The sequence below is a fragment of the Pelodiscus sinensis genome, chromosome 5, assembly GCF_052426305.1.
Source record: "Pelodiscus sinensis isolate ZL-2025 chromosome 5, ASM5242630v1, whole genome shotgun sequence".
Lineage (NCBI taxonomy): Eukaryota > Metazoa > Chordata > Testudines > Trionychidae > Pelodiscus > Pelodiscus sinensis.
The window spans coordinates 133,656,173-133,675,506 of NC_143056.1; the positions used below are offsets into that span (position 1 = coordinate 133,656,173).

Genomic DNA, 19,334 nt, shown 5'->3' on the forward strand with positions numbered 1-19,334 from the left:
CAGCGCAGGCCCATTGGCTGACTCTTCGGAGGGTGGGGGCGGAGGAAGCAAAGGATTCTGGGGCTTGTAGTTTTCTGGGGCAAGTGACGAAGGAGGGCAGTGGGGACTAGTGGTTAGAGCAGGCAGGGCTGGGAGCCAAGTCTCCTGGGTTCTATTGTTACTCTGGTGGTTCTCCACGATCCTGCCTTGCCTGAGGTTGCTACAGGTCTGCCAGACAGCCCTACCTGCTCTAACCACTAGCCCGCACTCCCCTCCCAGAGCTGGGGAGAGAACTCAAGGGAAAGGTTGTTCCTATTCTTGATAGACAGAAACATGAGCAGTATCCTGAGGGTGAAGCCTGCGGAGAGGCAGTGACGTCTGTGGTGGACAGCAATGGCCACACTGCGAAAGCTGCGGTGCGACTTGGCAGCTCTTACCTCTCTGCCCTCTGCTGTACCCCAAAGCAGCCCTCGGCGCCCCTGGGCTCCCCACTGTGATTTCATTCTGCTGGGTGTTGCACAAAGGGAGTCCCCTTTTACAAGGAATCAGGGGGCTGCTGAAAGAGAGGGTTTTTCTGACCGCTGGCCCCGCGTAGACGGGCCAAATATCGGAAAATCCTCTTCCGGAAAGAAAAAAAAAGGAAGAAGATATGCAAATGCAAGTGCAATTTGCATACCTTCTTTGGAAACTGCCCCCTCCCACCCCCCACCACCACAGTGTAGCCGTACCCCTTGAGGTGGGGAGATAGGTCCCAGGTTGAGGGGGGAATCCAGCCCGTGCATTGAAAACTGAGCTGCCTGGCACAGCGAGTGGGGAGAGAAACACCTTGATTCAGTCCTGTCAGGCTGGAGACGGCCCACGCCCAAGGGTGCAGGAGGGGCTGTGAACCCCAGGAGTTCCTGTCCCCCACACCGGCTGGCAGGTAAACAGGGCCTGTTTGCTCTAGCATCTCTTGCTGCCTCCAGTTCAGGCTTTACACCAGGCCCAGGTGTCAGGCTCTGACGTTCTCCTGCAGCAGCCGGTCCCTGGGCGAGCGCTGCTGGAGAGAAAGGGCCAGGGCGCCCCACAGTCCCAGGTTGTACCCCGGGGATCCCGCCACCCCCGCCTGAGGAGCAGGAGGTACGACTGGAGCAGCATGGCCAGGGTGTGTTGGGCTCCAAGGCCCTTGTTTGCTGGGTGGGCTGGCAGCCAGGACGTGCTCTGCCTCCTCTCTTGTGCCGCTGAACCTCAGCCCCCAGCTGGGTATCCGGTTCCACCTGTGTGAGACAGGAAACAAACCAGCGCCGGGCGGAGACCGCAGGGCCACAAGAGCCCAAGGAGTGGAGGGGAGGCTGGACTGGAGTGACGTAGGCAGGCAGTGGGGGAGGGTAACTGGTCAAGATGGGAAATGACCCAGAAGAACGTGACAGACGCCAACAGGCCTGGGCAGAGCGATAAGGGAGAGGGCAGGGCAGGGAGTTTGTCTCAGGAACCCCTGCACAGGGAGGAGGGAGACACAGAGTGGGAAGGAAGCATGAGCCCCCGCCCCCCAGTAAAAATCTCTCCTACCCTCAGCACAGGCACCCTGAGAGCAAGAGGTTAGATGAGAGATAGACAGATGTGTGTGTGGGGGGGTGGGTGGGGATAGATAGATAGATAGATAGATAGATAGATAGATAGATAGATAGATAGATAGATAGATAGATAGATAGATAGGGAATAGAGATAGATAGATAGATGGGGGGTGGTTGGAGATAGATAGATGGGGGAATATAGATAGATAGATGGGGTGGAGATGGATAGATGGGGGTGGTTGGAGATAGATAGATAGATGGGGGGTGGAGATAGATAGATGGGGGTGGAGATGGATAGATGGGGGGCGGATGGAGATATATAGATAGATGGGGGGTGGAGATAGATAGATGGGGCGGATGGAGATAGATAGATGGGGGGTGGATGGAGATAGATAGATGGGGGTGGAGATGGATAGATGGGGGGTGGATGGAGATAGATAGATGGATGGGGGGTGGAGATAGATAGATGGGGCGGATGGAGATAGATAGATGGGGGGTGGATGGAGATAGATAGATGGGGGTGGAGATGGATAGATGGGGGGTGGATGGAGATAGATAGATGGGGGTGGAGATAGATAGATGGGGTGGATGGAGATAGATAGATGGGGGGTGGGTGGAGATAGATAGATGGGGGGTGGAGATGGATAGATGGGGGGTGGATGGAGATAGATAGATGGGGGTGGAGATGGATAGATGGGGGTGGAGATGGATAGATGGGGGTGGATGGAGATAGATAGATGGGGGTGGAGATGGATAGATGGGGGGTGGATGGAGATAGATAGATGGGGGTGGAGATAGATAGATGGGGTGGATGGAGATGGATAGATGGGGGGTGGAGATGGATAGATGGGGGGTGGAGATGGATAGATGGGGGGTGGATGGAGATAGATAGATGGGGGTGGAGATGGATAGATGGGGGTGGAGATAGATAGATGGGGGTGGGTGGAGATAGATAGATGGGGGGTGGAGATGGATAGATGGGGGTGGAGATAGATAGATGGGGGTGGTTGTAGATAGATAGATAGATAGATGGGGGGCGGATGGAGATAGATAGATGGGGGGTGGAGATGGATAGATGGGGGGTGGATGGAGATAGATAGATGGGGGTGGAGAGAGATGGATAGATGGGGGGTGGAGATGGATAGATGGGGTGGAGATAGATAGATGGGGGGTGGAGATGGATAGATGGGGGTGGAGATAGATAGATGGGGGGTGGAGATAGATAGATGGGGGGTGGTTGTAGATAGATAGATAGATAGATGGGGGGGTGGAGATAGATAGATGGGGGGTGGAGATGGATAGATGGGGTGGAGATAGATAGATGGGGGGTGGAGATGGATAGATGGGGGTGGAGATAGATAGATGGGGGGTGGAGATAGATAGATGGGGGGTGGTTGTAGATAGATAGATAGATAGATGGGGGGGTGGAGATAGATAGATGGGGGGGTGGAGATAGATAGATGGGGGGAATAGAGATGGATAGATGGGGGGGCAGATGGAGATAGGTAGCTGGGGCTGGGGATACAGAGAGATCTGGCCATCTCTGAGAGGTTTCTTCACCCCATGTCTGATTCATTCCCCTTTTCCGGAGCCTCCCCACCCCGAGCTGGTCCCTCTGCTTCTCCCCCGCCCCCTTGTCTCTCTGCCCCCTTTGCTCCCTCACTTGCCAGCCTGGCTCCACCTCCCCGCCCCGCAGTAGCAATGGGAGAGCAGAGCCGCCCCGCCCCCTCTCGGCCCCGCCCCCGCCCCCGCTCGGCCCCGCCCACGCCCACACGTGGAAGGCAGGGAGGGAGTTTCACTTTCACTTTCACTTTCACTTTCGCTTCCGCTTCCCAGCGCGAGCGGGGCGGCGCGGAGCCGTGTGGCTGCAGGGCGGGGTAAGACGGGGCGGGCGGGCTTGGACCCAGTGTACCCGAGTCGCTGGTTCTTCCCTCGGGTTGCTGTCCCTGGCCAGCCCCGGGAGCGCTCAGCTGGGCTCCGTGGGGTGCACCTCAGCACAAATGACATTTGGAGAAAACTGACTTTGGGTTGGAAGTTTCAGGCGCTGTATTACGTCTGTCCTTTTTCCTCCCAAAATTGTCATCGCCCGCCTGGCGACGATCAAGTTGTTCAGACAAAGGTGTTGCAATGGTAGAAAAACAATTGTGCGTCTGAGACCTGGAGGAAGCGGGGGTACTTTTAAGGATACTTTCTAAAAAAAGGTTGAGAAATACTGCACTAGACTGTCATTGGAAATACCACTAGACTCCAACCAGTGAAACCCCACGGAGAGCCAGCAAGGCTTTAGCTCTGGGGCACCCCTAGAACGGGGCTTGTCGTGTATTAGTCAGGGTTAGGGTTGCCAGAAGGTTGAACCAAAGATACTGAACATCCCCCACCTCTCCCCCCAAAAAAACACCGGGGAAAAATTCTATTGGAGGAAAAAAAGGGGGAGGCGAGACCAAAGTTGTTGAGCAAAAAAAAAATAAAATAAAATAATAATAATAATAATAATAATAATAAAACAGCATGTCCCCTTTAAGAGTGAGTGCGGGGATAGGAACAGGGAAGTGGTTGAGCACTAAGACCTAGGGGAGGCAGTGCGTCCCCTTGGTCTTTTTGCCAGCAGCTATTTTGTACCAGCACCCTTGCGGAACCAGAAAAGTATGGGGTCTCGGGTGTTTGGGGCTCGGGTGGGGGGAGGCCAGGCACTGAGTGTTTATAGGGTTGCCAGTTGCCCGGCATTTTCGCCTCCTGGCTGGGGAAAAAATCAGAAAATACTGGACATTTCAGGTGTCTGGTATTTTCTGAATTTTTTTACTGGACAGGAGGCAAAAATACCAGACTGTGCAGGTGAATACCAGACACCTGGCAACCCTAGCCAGGGTGAGCATTTATAGGCAGATGCCAACCCAGAGCAGGAGAACTGACCCCCTCAGAGGCCCACACCCTCTGGGAAGAGAGATGTAATAGACCCACTTGCTGTTTTTTGAGCCCCCATTCTAGCTCCCTTCCCCCACTCCAGGGGCGAGGGCAGGAAACGTGGGGGTGGGGTGGGCTTGGCTCTGATTGAACAGCTGCCTCCCGAACTGTAGGAAACTTCAACAGTCTTTGCGAACCGCCCAGCCCCTCTGCCGGAGAAATTCTGATCGATTGTGTCCAAAGCTGCAGGGAACAAAATTAAATGTTTCCCCTGAGGATGCAAACAGACATGGGGCTGGCCCTGGTGCTCGATAAAGAGACACCCAGCTTGTTGGACACATGGATCAGGTCTTTACGGGGCGCATTGGTGGATGTGTGGAATCCCAGGGAGGGCATGTTCTTTCTGGTCTCTGTGCCTCAGTTTCCCCAGTTTTCTCTATGGGGCGGGCAGGTGAATTGGCTCTCCCCCCAGTGGGAGGCAAGCTCGGCCAATCAGCACCCAGCTCACTGCCTGATGGACGGAAGCGATTTCCTTGCTGTGCCCTGGGCGTGGCCTTTCCTAAAGCTGGGGGGGTGGTTTCCCCGGCCCAGACTCCAGCAGCCCCGTGTGGCCCAGCCGCCCTCGGCAGCGAGTCCGACCCAGACCGGACCCCTCAGAGGTTTGTGCACCGGCCAGGCAAGAGGCAGCCGGAGATGATCCGGCACATGGCGCCTTCACCAGCTTCCCCAACAGCCCCAGTGCTAGGGCAGGCTGGGCCCAGCCAACAACCGGCACCGTGATACCGACAGTGTTGGCCAGGCTCATGGGCACAGGGGTCTCTCCAGGGATGACGGGAGACACCGACAGAGCACGGGGGGCGGGGTGGATAATCAGCTGGACGTGGGTCCCCAGGGGATGCTCTGGCCAAAAGGGAGGAGGGCGCACGAAGGGGAATCACGAGTCGGAGCAGGGAGTTTATTGAACCTCGGGCTTTGACCCTGATGTGAGCGCAGCCGCGATCCCGGGCCCAGTTCTAGAGCCCTCGGTTCAGGGAGCGGGCGGATCGGTCGGAGAGGGGGTGGGACGAGCCACATCAGTGAATCAAAGGTTAGAAAACATGGCCCGGCGCCCGTGACTTAGCTACCAAAGCGGAGCCCCACCGCTGACTCCAGCTCAGTCTAGACGGAACAAATATTTCCTCCCGGGCTCCTCAGGCGAGCAGAGAAGTTCTCAGGTGACCCCACGGCTGGACGTGGGAGCTGGACCCCAGCAGTGAAGGTTAAGCTGGGAGCAACGTGCCCCGCAGCGCGGGGGACTCTCCGTCAAGGGGCCGTTTCTAGGAGACCTGCTCTCATACACACAGGAATTTCCTGGGGGCCATTCTCTGGCCATTGCTCCGCCTGGTCCCTCCAAGCCTGGGAATCTACCAACCTGCTCTATGGCTTCTGAGAACCTGGTTTCTTGCTGTAGGAAGGTAAACTGAGTCACGGACTTTGTTCTCTGAAACATTCCCCCGTCTCCCTCTTCCTTCCACCCAGCCTCCTGCTGTCAGGAAGGGGCCCAGCTGGGCTGGGATCAGCCGCCCGCCAGCCGAGCCCTTCTGCTGCTCAGCCAGTCGGTTCTCCCCACTCCGTGGGCGGGAGGGATGGAGCGACTCCGGGAGGACGTCACCTGCTCCATCTGCCTGGACGTCTTGGAGGACCCCGTCTCCATCGAGTGTGGCCACAACTTCTGCCGGGCCTGCCTCACCACTCACTGGCACGGGGACTCAGCCCAGAGATCCCGCTGCCCCGAGTGCCGCCGGCCCTGCGCCAGGGACAGGATGATCCCAGACACGAGGCTGAGAGCCCTGGTGGAGAAAATCACGGAGCCCCCGCAGGAGGCGATAGAGCCGGTTAGACCAGATAGTCCATAGGAGGGAAAGGGGCCGGGCTCCTGCTGGCCCCCGGACAGGGATGGGCTGGATCTAGGGGTGGGGAATGGGACACAGGGCCCTTCATCTCTAGGGGGTGCTGGCTCTGATGTGGGGGGCAGGGGCCTGGCTGGCTCTGCGGTGGGGTCCCAGCTCTGACCCTGCTCTCTCCCTGCAGCAGGGGCCGGGGGCTGAGCTGGAGCCAGGGCGCCCGGTGCAGCTGGTGCGTTTGGACGAGGACGGGGGCCTGATCCTGGACGAGGGGGCCCTGAGCTGCTGCCTGGAGCAGGGTGGGGTGGGGGGCGCCCCCGTCTGCCTGGTGTCCGTCATCGGGGAGCAGCGCCGGGGCAAATCCTTCCTGCTGAACTGCCTCCTGCGCCGGCTCCACAGCCCGGTGAGTGGGGGATGGGACACCCAGCTATGCCCCGCCCCTTATTCCACAGACCCCGCCCTCCCTAGCCAGGGTTTGCCCCCCGTTACCTTTTCATCCAGAGCCCCACCCCCTTCACCCCAGGCCCAGGGTGGCCAGGGCTCCCATTTTTGGTCATCACAGAAACCTGGCCGTGTCCGCTCAGCACAGCCGACCAGATGCTAAAAGTCCAGGTGGCTGCAGTAACCGGCCTCTGCCACTGGGGGCGGGAGGGGCAGCGGCACTTGAGGGGGTGACTGGAGCTACATGGGGGAGCTGCTTCCCGCTCACAGACCCGTGGCGAGGCCCCAGGAGACGGGTGCTGCCGCCCAAGGAGAGGATCCCGCCTGTCTCCCCTTCTGCCCCACTGTGCCCCGATTGCCCCAACCCTTGGCCCCACCTTATACTGCTGTGCCCCAGACCAGCCTGCCCTGCTGTTTCTCAGATTTGCCCTCCTGCTGCTGTTCATCTGACTCCTCCTCCCGCCTCCTGTGCCCCAGCCCCCTCCCCGCAATGTGCCCCTGTAGCTGAGACATCTCCCTCCTCAGCCAGGGCCCCTCCCCCTTCTCCACAGGCCCCGCCCCCTAAGCACCCCAGACCCAAACCCCGTCCCCAAGGGACCTCTCTCTGGTTCCCCCACAGGAGGCCGGGGACACGGCGTGGATGGAGCCAGAGGACGAGGCGCTGGGAGGATTCGAGAGCTGCACTGGGAAAGCCAATGTGACCAAAGGGGTGTGGATATGGGGCCAGCCCCTGTGGGTCCAGGAGCAGGGGAGGAAGGTGAGTGTGGCAGACGGGTGGATGGGGCTGTAGGGAAGGACAATGAGGGAATGGGGGGCAGGATTCTTTGGGGAGCAAGGAGGCTGGAGGGTGCTGGAGTAGTGGGGGAGGGAAATGGGTGAATGCGGGGTGGGGGGGAGAATACCAGCCCTGGGTCTCCCCACACAGATTGGATGGAATAGAGGATGGGGGGTGCTCACAGCCTGAGTCTGCTCCCCCAGAGGCTGTCTGCAGCCAGCCCACCTAGGCCACGCTGGTGTCAGTTCAGGGACCCATCATGCTGACGGGTGAATGTGTCCGTGTGTCTGTCCCTGCAGGTGGCCGTGTTCCTGGTGGACACCGAGGGCTGCCTGGATCTCCAGCGTGACATGGAGACCAGCATCAAGCTCTCCGTGTTCAGCATCTTGCTCAGCTCCTACTGGGTGGGGGCGCTGGGCTGCAGGGAGCGGGGGTGGGGGTCTAGCAGGGGGGTGCTGTGCTACTAAGAGCGGGGTGGGGACCCAGCAGGGGGCGCTGTACTACAGGGAGCGGGGTGGGGCCCAGCAGGGGGCGCTGTGCTACAGGGAGTGGGGTGGGGCCCAGCAGGGGGCGCTGTGCTGCAGGGAGCGGGGTGGGGACCCAGCAGGGGGCGCTGTGCTACAGGGAGCGGGGTGGGGCCCAGCAGGGGGCGCTGTGCTACAGGGAGCGGGGTGGGGCCCAGCAGGGGGCGCTGTGCTACAGGGAGCGGGGTGGGGCCCAGCAGGGGGCGCTGTGCTGCAGGGAGAGGGGTGGGGACCCAGCAGGGGGCGCTGTACTACAGGGAGCGGGGTGGGGCCCAGCAGGGGGCGCTGTGCTACAGGGAGCGGGACGGGGGCCCAGCAGGGAGCGCTGTGCTGCAGGGAGCGGGGCGGGGGCCCAGCAGGGGGTGCTGTGCTAAAGGGAGCGGGACGGGGGCCCAGCAGGGGGCGCTGTGCTGCAGGGAGCGGGGCGGGGGCCCAGCAGGGGGTGCTGTGCTAAAGGGAGCGGGACGGGGGCCCAGCAGGGGGCGCTGTGCTGCAGGGAGCGGGGCGGGGACCCAGCAGGGGGCGCTGTGCTGCAGGGAGCGGGGCGGGGGCCCAGCAGGGGGCGCTGTTCTGCAGGGAGTGGGGCAGGGCCCAGCAGGGGGCGCTGTGCTGCAGGGAGCAGGGCGGGGGCCCAGCAGGGGGCGCTGTGCTGCAGGGAGCGGGGCGGGGGCCCAGCAGGGGGTGCTGTGCTGCAGGAAGCGGGGCGGGGGCCCAGCAGGGGGCGCTGTGCTAAAGCACTCACCTCTTCTTCCAATCATTTTCTAGATCTTCAACATTTCCAGCACGTTTACGCGGTTGGAGGCCGATTACATGGAGGTGAGGGGGCCGCGGGATACACAGCCAGGCCCTGCTGTGCCGACACAGGGATCCGGGCGGTGTGATGATCGGAAAGGGGGCAGGAGATTCCAGACACTTTGGCCCAGGCCACGGCTTGGGTGCCGGGAGCCGGAGCAGCAATGGATTGTCAGGCATTAATACGATATTAGCGACTGTTGCATTTGCAGGTCGTTAGCATTCCCTGGCAGCTCTGATGCCCCAACCCCATTGGCTCTCAGCGGTTGAGTATCACAGCTGGGAGCCAGCTCTGTTGGGGACCCAGAGGAGAGGGGATCTCTGTGTTCTGGTCCCCATGCCCCCCAAGTGATGTAAAAAACACCTGCAGACTCCTGTTGCCAGGAGGTGACATGTTTGTGGTGGGAGACTCGTTCCATTGGACTATTTCTAACCAGCGCTCACCCTGACCCCATGTCCCACCCCTCACCTCTATCTGTGTGTGGGCCTCCCTTCTCCCGCCCTCCCCCCATGCCAGGGGCTCTGCTTGGTGCCACTACTCTCCAAGCTCAGCACCTACAAACTTCTCTTACCCCATTCCCCCAGAGCGGTTGGCTCATTGGCTGCTGGTGCTCCTCCCCAGAGCTAAACAGAAATGGGACTTTTCTGGTTTTCCAATTTCCACCGGAAGCAGTCGTGTTTTTCTCGCTGACACCGAACGCATCCCCTGAAATGTGCAATTAGATGTGGCCTCGAAACTTTATCTTGTTGCAGACAGAAAGAGAAATGCCATCGAGCTGTGAGTCAGTCAAATAGTTCAGCCAGTCAAATACTTATCTAATATCTATAATAGGTGACATATTCATTAATAGCTGCCAGGTATTGGTTGTTTTTTAATCACTATTTGTGGGCAGCTGTTTGTTTTTCCAGTACTCACCGTCCATTGTCGGTTGATTTCTTAGTGACCGTGGGTAGAAATGGAAACTAAAAGGTTTTGTTAAAAATGGAAAACAAAATCAGAATGTTTTATGCTCGTTTTCATTTGCAAAGACGTTTCGGACTCCAATTATTGACTTGCTCGGTTGCCTTTCTCCACCTTTGATGGCTCCTTTTCTACAATCACCGTTGTGTTTTCTGAGCTGAGTTCCTACTTTCGTGTCTGATGACGGGTGTTGAGTTATAGGTGTTTGAAACGATGTTTTTTCGCTTCTTTTAATCTAGTTATTCTCTTTGCTGATCAGTTTTCACTGAACATTGTTCAGGTTTTGTTCCGATTTTCTTTTATTTCAGTGGCATTTGTCTCAGTTGCATATTTTGCAAGACGAATCTTGATTGGTTACCTTTAGTCGTGTAACCCCCTTTTTCCTCCCCCGATTATTTGGGGGCAGGTCACACTGACAGGTGTGCCTGGGCACCCGATGGTTTTAACATAAAAGGAGATCCTGAGTACCCCAGTGGAGATGATGTTTAGTTGGGGAAAACCCTATTCCCCCTTGCTGTAGTTCCTTGCTCCAAAAGAACATACAATGCTGGTGCCTCCACCTGGCTGGCTCTGTGCACACTTGCTGGTGTGCCTTGGGAGCCTCCAGGAATAAACTCATTCCAGCAATAATCTGGATCTAACTCCAGAACAACAATTACAAATCATACATAATGTACATCTAATAGATTGTGTTAGAATGAACAACCTTTACTTAACCACTTAAAGAAACAGGGTTAAACAAATGAACAGTGAATAACATCAATTAACAAAGCACACAGAAGTAAAAGGAACTTATAAAGTTGGCATCTGCAGAGCCAATATTTATCCCACCCCAGAGTGTGCTCACCCCTGGACTCAGAGTCCCGGACTCTTGCTTGCGCGGATGCACTTGAAGAGCTGCAGCCATAGTGGAGATTGTCTGGAGGTGGTGTGTGTTTATGTGGGTCCAAGCTGTGCAGCAGCTCTGGTTCTCAGACCCACTTCCCCAGATCATTTTTGATCTGAGGAAGTGGGTCTGGCCCACGAAAGCTCATCATCTAATAAACCATCTTGTTAGTCTTTAAAGTGCTACATTGTCCTGCATTTTGCTTCCACACACATGGAGAGACCCGGATCCCACAACAAAGTCACTTCCTTCCTCGTTTCCTCCAGGGCTCATGGGAATTGTAGTCTCTGGGGCTAGACTGCAGCACACGGGATCTTCCCAGAAAATAAACAGACACACCTTGGCTGTGTCTAGACTGGCCCCTTTTTCCGGAAAATCAGCCGTTTTTCCGGAAAAACTTGCCAGCTGTCTACACTGGCCACTTGAATTTCTGCAAAAGCACTGACGATCTCATGTAAGATTGTCAGTGGTTTTGCGGAAATACTATGCTGCTCCCGTTCGGGCAAAAGTCGTTCCGAAAAACTTGTATGCAAAAGGGCCAGTGTAGACAGCTCAGATTTTTTTCCCGCAAAAAAGCCCCGATGGCGAAAATGGCGATCGGGGCTTTTTTGCGGAAAAGCGCGTCTAGATTGGCCATGGACGCTTTTCCACAATAAATGCTTTTTCGGAAAAGCGTCCTGCCAATCGAGACGCTCTTTTCCGCAAATGCTTTTAACGGAAAACTTTTCCGTTAAAAGCATTTCCGGAAAATCATGCCAGTCTAGACGTAACCCTTTAGTAAGAGGACTACAGTCATTTGTGAGACGGTGTTTTATTCAATGTGGGGAAAAAACCCTTCTCTCTCTCTTTCTCTCAGATGTTTCTTCGTGTTGCAAAGGAGGTTGGAGGAACCTGCAATCTACCATCAATTCAGGTTCGTCCTCATTTCCCATCATGCCCTCTGACAGTCTGCCCCACTCTGTTCACCCCTTTTACAGGACTATGATGAACTGAATACAGCTTTGTGAGGTATCGTTTGAAAACTCATAATTTGCTGATCATTATTGTTCCGGTAAAATATGTGTGGCAGCACTGTCTGTAAAATTGTAAGATTCCGCTCTGTGATATGACTAAGACATATTTGAAGTCTGGGAAATGGCCACACACCAGTTCCTCGGAGACAAAAGGCAACATGATGCCTCAGCCAGACAGCAACACAATCCAATGGGCCCTTCTCTACTTAAATGGCCGTTCTTTGGCAGGAAAGGGTGTGTGGGGGAAACTACATCTTGACAACTAAACATTTTGAGATTCCAGGTGTAGAAGGAGGCTCTGCAGGCAGGTGCCTTTGAGAAAGCCCAGCTGTTCAATGAATACAGACCTGCTGGTTCTAGGTCCCACTCCCATCGGCCAGACCAATTGTTCATTGTCTTTGTTCCTAGAGCACCACGGAGCCCCAGAACCAGGGCTGGAAGCAACCGCCAGCTCTGCCCCTCCTCCCCCCACCGTGCCCCTCTGTGACCCCTCTCTGTGCTCTCTCCTGCAGCCTCTGAACCTGTTGGTGCGGGACTGGCAGCTCTCGGAGCCCTGCGGTGCAGCCGGGGGGCAGGAGTATCTCAGAGACATCGCCCGGGTAAGGTTCAGGGCCGGGCTGTTCATGGCAGCAGCTGACTCTGGGGTTGGGGTGGAGCTGAACAGGTCCATGGGGGGGCTGATTTCCCGCTGACATCTGCAAATGTCCCTTTGGCTCCTGCAGGATCTGGAGGCCACTGCTGAGCAGCCCCTGGTGTTGGAAGCCCTGCAGGCAAGTGGCACCCGGTGCTACCTACTGCCCCACCCCGGCACCAGGTTCACCAAGAGCGGGGCAGGGACACCGCATGGTAAGAGCCATCTTCTGCCCTCTTCCTCCCCAGCCCCATCTCCCTGCCTTGCTCCCCCCCTCCCCAAAATCCCAGTGCCAGGCTCACCACATTGACTTAGAACTGGCTGTACTGCCCACTGCACAGGGATGCCCAGTGGGTCATGCCTGTTGCAGAAAAAAGTCTCCTTCTGAGCTTACTTGATTTCACACACAGATGCATCTTCTGGAAATACACTAATCTGTAAGGTCTAAGGCTTTAAATTGCAACTCGTTGTAACCTTTGTCAAACTTTGTAACCCTCCGCAACTTTGCTTTATAAATTCAGCAACTTCCTGTCAGCTGCAACTTTGTAACCTCTGTAACTCTTAGCCACTTTGTTTGTAACTTGCTCTACACTGCATTCTCTTCTGAGTGATGGGGAGAGAGAGAGAGAGAGAGAGAGAGAGAGAGAATGTAACTGCAAGTCTGGGAACATGGATCACATGGTGATGAGTCATCAGACTGCTCCTTTGCTGGATAAAGGGAAGTCTGAGCATGCTCCCTGGTGACCAGATGGATCAGTCACAAGGGCCATACAGACACAATATAAGGAGAGTACGCACATGACAGAACTCTCTTTTCCCCCCTGTTCCTGAGAAGCACCTCTCTACAGCCATGTAGAGACCCCCCCCCTCCCAGCCATGATCAGCAGCCAGACCCTCCAGGATCAACATGCCTTGGCTCCTAACACAACCCATATGCCTGTGTGAGTGTATGAGGGCAGGAATGAATGTGAGTGAATGAATGAATGAAGGGCTGCGTGTGTGTGTGTGAGAGACAGAAAGACAGAGAGAGAGAGAGAGAGAGAGAGAGAGAGAGATGGTTCCCTTTTAGTTTAAACCTTTGGTGGCCGCTCTATCTTTAGTTTAACCTTGTAGTGCAAATAGTGGAGTGCTGTTTCCTCAGTTAATAAATTCATGCTAGTGTAACCCTAGGTGGTCTCCAGTGGGAATTTTTTGGGTAACAATGCCATCTGTGGGGGGAGGGAAGAGGGACGTGGGGGGTGCTGCTGGGCCCCTCCTTTTAGGTTTTCAAAACTACCCTACACTAGACAGCTGACCCCTCCCTGCTGCCCCGCACTGTCCCCTTTTCCTTAGGCAGTGGGGGAAGGTGCAAAGCGGCCACTGCCCAGAGATGGGGCCTCATTTCCCTGGGCCCAAACCAGCCCCTTCTTCCCCACCCACCCATTCCCCATTCATTTGTGCCCTGCCCCGGACACCTGGGTCCTTCCCCCTGCAGACATGGAGCCAGACTTCCGGCAGCACCTGTGCGACTACGTCAGCAGCCTGGCGCGTGCCACATGGACCCACGTGCGGACGGACCGAGCCGGGAAGGTGCTGAGCGGGGCCCAGCTGGCTCCCAGGATCAAGGTGGGAAAGCGGGGTCTGTTGGGGGGGAGGAGCAGCTGGCACAAGGATAAAGGGGGCTGCTGGCAAATGGGGGGGGTCTCAGCCGGGGATGCCATGCTGGGGGGATGGGCAATGGGAGGCTGAGCTGTCGCTGATCCCGGGGCACCATGTTCTGTTCCTCACAGGACGTCTCCCGATTCTTGAAGACCAAATGCTACGACTTCTCCTCCCCTGGGAAGGTACCAGGTTGTCCCCCACCCCTATGTCACTCTGCCCAGCCTGGGTTTTCCTGTTGCCCCGGCCCCAAGTCCTCCCACTATGAGAGAACTGAACTGAGCTCACAGGGGGCACCACCCTCCCGCCCCATCCCCCGAAATGCCCTGATCCAAGCCCCCAGGTCCCAAGAGATAAAGCAGACCCCCAAGAGAACCAGCCCCCTCCACAGGCCTGGTGGCCGTAGGGCCAGGCCTGGGGAGGTTAGAAGGGGCTGGCCCTGCCTCGGGGGGAGTGTGGTGGGTGGGGGAGGAGACCGCAGCGGGCGGGGTCCTGGAGGAATGGAGGGAGGTGGTGTGGTGGCACATCGGGGTTCCCCTGACTCCTGCACTCCCGTAATGCCCCGAACACACTCCACCAGCCAGTAGAACAGAGGGGGTGTATTGCTTCTCCAGGTTACAGCCCAGCATAGATGTCATCTGGTTCCAGGGCAGGCCTAGGATGCCTCAGCCCCCTTGAGATGGGGGAGCCTGGGCCCCTAAATCCCAGCCCCTTGCTTAAGCTGCTTCCTCCGTGATACCAAAGAGAAACTCAGCAGCTCTCTTCCAGCCTGGTCCCCCAACCAGGTGCGGGTCTCCACCCTCCTCCCTTTGTCTCCCTCCCTGGGCGGCTGAGCCTGGGTGTCTGGTGAATCCACATTTGGGAGAGTCAGTGAGAAATTCCCATCCCAGCGCAGGGGGACCCTGGGTCACAAAGCAGACAGCCCCCCCCAAAACATCACAGGGGGTGAGTGGGGGCTCCCCATTCTGGCATGGATCCTTCCCTGCTTCCCCCACAGATGGCTGAGTCATTGGCCCAGATGAGAGAGGAGAAAAACAGCAAAGCCGTAGAAACTGCCAAGAGGGAACATCAGCAATTTGTGCAGGAGCTGGTGAGTGTGGAGAGGCTGTGGGGTGGGAGTTGGGAAGGGTCCTGCCTTGGGCAGGGGGCTGGACTGGACCCCCTGAGGTCTCGTCCAGCTTTATGATTCTAAGGGGCTGCAGGGAGGGAGGGACGGGGACCAGCAGGGCAGGGGGCAGGCCTGGGCCTGCAGGAGCGGTGGGGCTGAATTTAGGGGGCTGCAGGTGTGGGAGGCAGCGCCCCCTATGGCTGGGTGATGCAACTGCCCATCCCCAGTGGCCGATCTGTCCCGGCAGGACCGTGAGCACCAGAGCATGCGCAGTATCCTGAGCATGGAGCCTGGGAAGATGCGGCGGCACCTGGAGGGGAAGCGCCAGGAGCTGCAGGGCCGCTGCCGGGAGCAGCTGCGGGGCCAGGCCCCCCAGAGACAGGCTGCCCTGCAGGAGCTGGAGGAGGAGCTGGCCAGGCAGGGGGCCCGGTTCCTGCAGGCCTACGAGCAGCGTTTCCAGGTAAATCAGGCCGTGGGGCTGGGCTGGGCTGGGCTGTGCATTGGGGCGGGAGGGTCCTAGGGGGGGGATGGGCACAGGCAGGGAGGCAGGTGTCACTGCGGCTGTGGCCAGTGGCGTTGGGCCGGGGCCTTCCCCCGACGGGGGCTGGGCAGGTGGGCGGGAGCCCCGTGAGGACGGACGGGGGCTGAAATTCCGTGGGCGGCAGCGCCCCAGGACAGCCGGGTGACGGGGAGGGTGGAGTGGGGGTGGGGGGGGGTCAGCCCAGGAGGGAGGAAAGTTGATTCTCCGGGTTCGTGTTTGGTTCCAATATTTTCTCTTCCTCGGGCACAGGGCGAGGGGAAAGAGGACAAGTGGGGGAGTTTTCCCCTCGCGTCCCCACTGCGTGTGTGATAAAAAGGGGGGGGGAGAACACCCCAAAATCCCAGTCCAACAGCTGGAGCTCATCTCCCCCAGCTCCGCCTGCCTGTGGCCAATCGCGCAAGGCCAGGGGGGGACCCACAACAGCCCCCCCACATCTCCTGGTTGCACCCTCCCCTGGCAGTTCCCAGGAGATAAGGGAACACCCCTCAGTACAGAGATGATCCAGTCCCCACCCCCGTCCTGTCCCCTCTTCCCCACAGGTGGCCGAGGAAAACAACAAAGTAATAGAAGATGCCAAGAGGGAATATGGACAATTTGTGCAGGGGCTGGTGAGTGCGGAGGGGCTGTGGGGTGGGAGTGAGGAAGGGTCCTACCTTGAACACCTGAGGTCTCGTCCAGCTTTATGATCCTATGGCACCGGCAGGGCTGGGCTGGCAGGGGCTGCAGGGAGGGAGGGACGGGGACCAGCAGGGCAGGGGGCAGGGCTGGGCCTGCAGGAGCTGTGGGGCTGAATTTAAGGGGCTGCAGGTGTGGGAGGCAGCGCCCCCTGTGGCTGGGTGATGCAACTGCCCATCCCTAGCTGCCGATCTTCTGTCCCGGCAGGACCGTGGCCACCAGAGCACGCGCAGTATCCTGAGACTGAAGCCAGCGGAGATGCAGCGGCACCTGGAGGGGAAGCGCCAGGAGCTGCAGGGCCGCTGCCGGGAGCAGCTGCGGGGCCAGGCCCCCCAGAGTCAGGCTGCCCTGCAGGAGCTGGAGAAGGAGCTGGCCAGGCAGGGGGCCCGGTTCCTGCAGGCCTACGAGCAGCGTTTCCAGGTAAATCAGGCCGTGGGGCTGGGCTGTGCATTGGGGCGGGAGGGTCCTAGGGGGGGGATGGGCACAGGCGTGGAGGCAGGTGTCACTGCGGCTGTGGCCAGTGGCGTTGGGCCGGGGCCTCCCCCCGACGGGGGCTGGGCAGGTGGGCGGGAGCCCCGTGAGGACGGACGGCGGCTGAAATTCCGAGGGCGGCAGCGCCCCAGGACAGCCGGGTGACGGGGAGGGTGGGGCGGGGGTGGGGGGGTCAGCCCAGGAGGGAGAAAAGTTGATTCTCCGGGTTCGTGTTTGGTTCCAATACTTTCTCTTCCCCGGACACAGGGCGAGGGGAAAGAGGACAAGTGGGGGAGTTTCCCCTCGCGTCCCCACTGCGTGTGTGATAAAAAGGGGGGGGAGAACACCCCAAAATCCCAGTCCAACAGCTGCAGCTCATCTCCCCCAGCTCCGCCTGCCTGTGGCCAATGGCGCAAGGCCAGGGGGGGACCCACAACAGCCCCCCCACATCTGGTTCGGCCCTCCCCTGGCAGTTCCCAGGAGATAAGGGAACCTCCCATGGTACAGAGATGATCCAGTCCCCACCCCCCCGTCCTTTCCCCCCTTCCCCACAGGTGACCAAGGAAAACAGCAAAGTAATAGAAGATGCCAAGAGGGAATATGGACAATTTGTGCAGGAGCTGGTGAGTGCGGAGAGGCTGTGGGGCAGGAGTGAGGGGCGCCGGCAGGGCTGGGCTGGCGGGGGCTGCAGGGTGGGAGTGAGGGGCACTGGCAGGGCTGGGGGGGCAGGGTCAGAGTGGGGGGGCTGCGGGTGTGGGAGTGAGGGGCGCCGGCTGGGCTGGGCTGGCGGGGGCTGCGGGGTGGGAGTGAGGGGCACTGGCAGGGCTGGGGGGCAGGGTCAGAGTGGGGGGGCTGCGGGTGTGGGAGTGAGGGGCGCCGGCAGGGCTGGGGTGGCGGGGGCTGCGGGGTGGGAGTGATGGGTACTAGCAGGGATGGGGGCAGGGTCAGAGTGGGGGGGCTGCGGGTGTGGGAGGGAGCAGCGCCCCCCTGTGTCTGGGTAATGCTCCTGCCCGTCCCTACTGGCCGATCTCCCCTCCCCGCAGGACCGCAGCCACAGGGGCCTGTTCAGCTGGCTGAGTGCGGCGCCTGCGGACAGGCAGCAGCGCCTGGAGGGGAAGCGCCGGGAGCTGCAGGGCCGCTGCCAGGGGATGCTGCGGGGCCAGGCCCCCCAGAGACAGGCTGCCCTGCAGGAGCTGGAGGAGGAGCTGCAGAAGCACCGAGCCCAGATCCCGCCGCACCACGAGCCGGGCTTGCAAAACCCACAAAGGAATAATCCCATGGGGCTGCTGGTGCTGGGGGCGGTGGTCGTCGTCGGCGCTGCGGTGGCTGTCAACCCCGGGCTGTTGCCACGGGCGCTGGCCATCGGGGCTGGTTTGAAAACTGCCCTGGTGCGGGCGCTGCGTTTCAGGTGGTGATCCCTTTAAAAAGCGACCGGCACCCACCCCCCAGGGCAGGGCAGGTCTGGGGGCCTCTGTCCGCAAGGGGCGAATCGATGGATTTCTGGTCGATCGATCGCCCTGCCCCGGGGTATGTGCCCCGAGCCGGCCCTGCCCCGCGGTGTGTGACCCGCCGGCATTGCTAGCTTTGCCACTACCTTTTTGCTTCGCTTTTCATATTTTCTCCTCTTAGGACAGGGAAGGGATCGTTGGGGGGGCGGTTCCCCCATTTCCCCACTGACTGGAACGACGACGCAATGGGGTGAGGCAGGGTTGCCAGGGGGCCGGTTTTGAATTGCACAGCCCGGCGTTTGAGCTTTCTGTTCGGGAAACGCTTTGAGAAAATGGAAATGAGCCAAGAGAACTGTCGGGTTTTTGCTAGCGAAGACGGAACGTCGATGGGGGCGGAATGTCACCTGCGCCCGGTATTTTGGCTGAAACCATCTGGCAGCGCTAGTGGGGGGAGGCTGGACCCTCAGAACTTCCTTCCCGCTGATTCTCCCCACGAAGCTTGAATTTGCCCGCTCGAAACCTGGCTGCGAGTGGGGCTGTCGCGTCATCACAGGGAACGTTTAGACGATGTCGTCTTGTCATCTGCTCCAGAGCAAGAGGGAGCCATTTCTGCCAGGGTGGGGGGCAGAGGCCCAGCAGTTGGCCAGGGCCTTTGAGCAGCCGCAAACTCGGCCCTCCAGGCCCATCGGGGGCTGAGCACCCCTGCCAGGCTTGAGGGAGCGTTTCAGCCAAGGCCGGCTGGGGCAATTTTCCCCCGGGGCCTTTGCATCACCCCTCTGGGCCTTTCCTCCCCTCCCCTCCCTTCCCCTTCCCTCCCCCGCAGACCAAATAAATCAGACGTTGGTTTGAAACAATAAGCTCTCTGGTATGTTGATTGGAGGGAAATAGAACTGGGGAGGGACGGGGAAAGAAACTGGGAGGAAGGGGGAGAAGGCAGGACTCAGGATGGGGCTGGTGCCTGCCTCAGGGGGTCCCACCTCCTCTTGTGCAGGGCCCTCGGTGGCCATGGGGAGGGGTAGAGGCAGGTGTGGGGCTAGGGGGACTTGGGAAGGAGCAGGTGTTGGGGGGGTGGCTGCTGGAGCACTCAATGGCAGCGACCGGGTGGGGTGTGTCG

General features: G+C 59.0%; 1 protein-coding gene across 5 annotated transcripts; it reads left to right on the plus strand.

Moving 5' to 3' along the window:
* Positions 1-5,433: 5,433 nt before the first annotated feature.
* LOC112544696 (RING finger protein 112-like) lies at positions 5,434-19,071 on the plus strand. Of its 5 annotated transcripts, XM_089779015.1 has the most exons (17): positions 5,434-5,520; positions 5,952-6,307; positions 6,504-6,719; positions 7,377-7,514; positions 7,832-7,936; positions 8,822-8,872; positions 11,552-11,608; positions 12,221-12,307; positions 12,431-12,554; positions 13,814-13,944; positions 14,109-14,162; positions 14,975-15,067; positions 15,333-15,545; positions 16,166-16,234; positions 16,509-16,721; positions 17,327-17,395; positions 17,816-19,071. In XM_089779015.1, the coding sequence occupies exons 2-17, from the start codon at positions 6,059-6,061 to the stop codon at positions 18,185-18,187; spliced, it is 2,241 nt and encodes a 746-aa protein (XP_089635141.1). In that variant the 5' UTR covers positions 5,434-5,520; positions 5,952-6,058; the 3' UTR covers positions 18,188-19,071. The 5 variants fall into 5 exon arrangements, with proteins under 5 accessions (XP_089635141.1, XP_089635140.1, XP_089635142.1 ...); XM_089779014.1 differs by lacking the exon at positions 5,434-5,520 and having other exon boundaries at positions 5,527-6,307; XM_089779016.1 differs by lacking the exons at positions 5,434-5,520; positions 5,952-6,307 and adding an exon at positions 5,527-5,887.
* Positions 19,072-19,334: the final 263 nt, after the last annotated feature.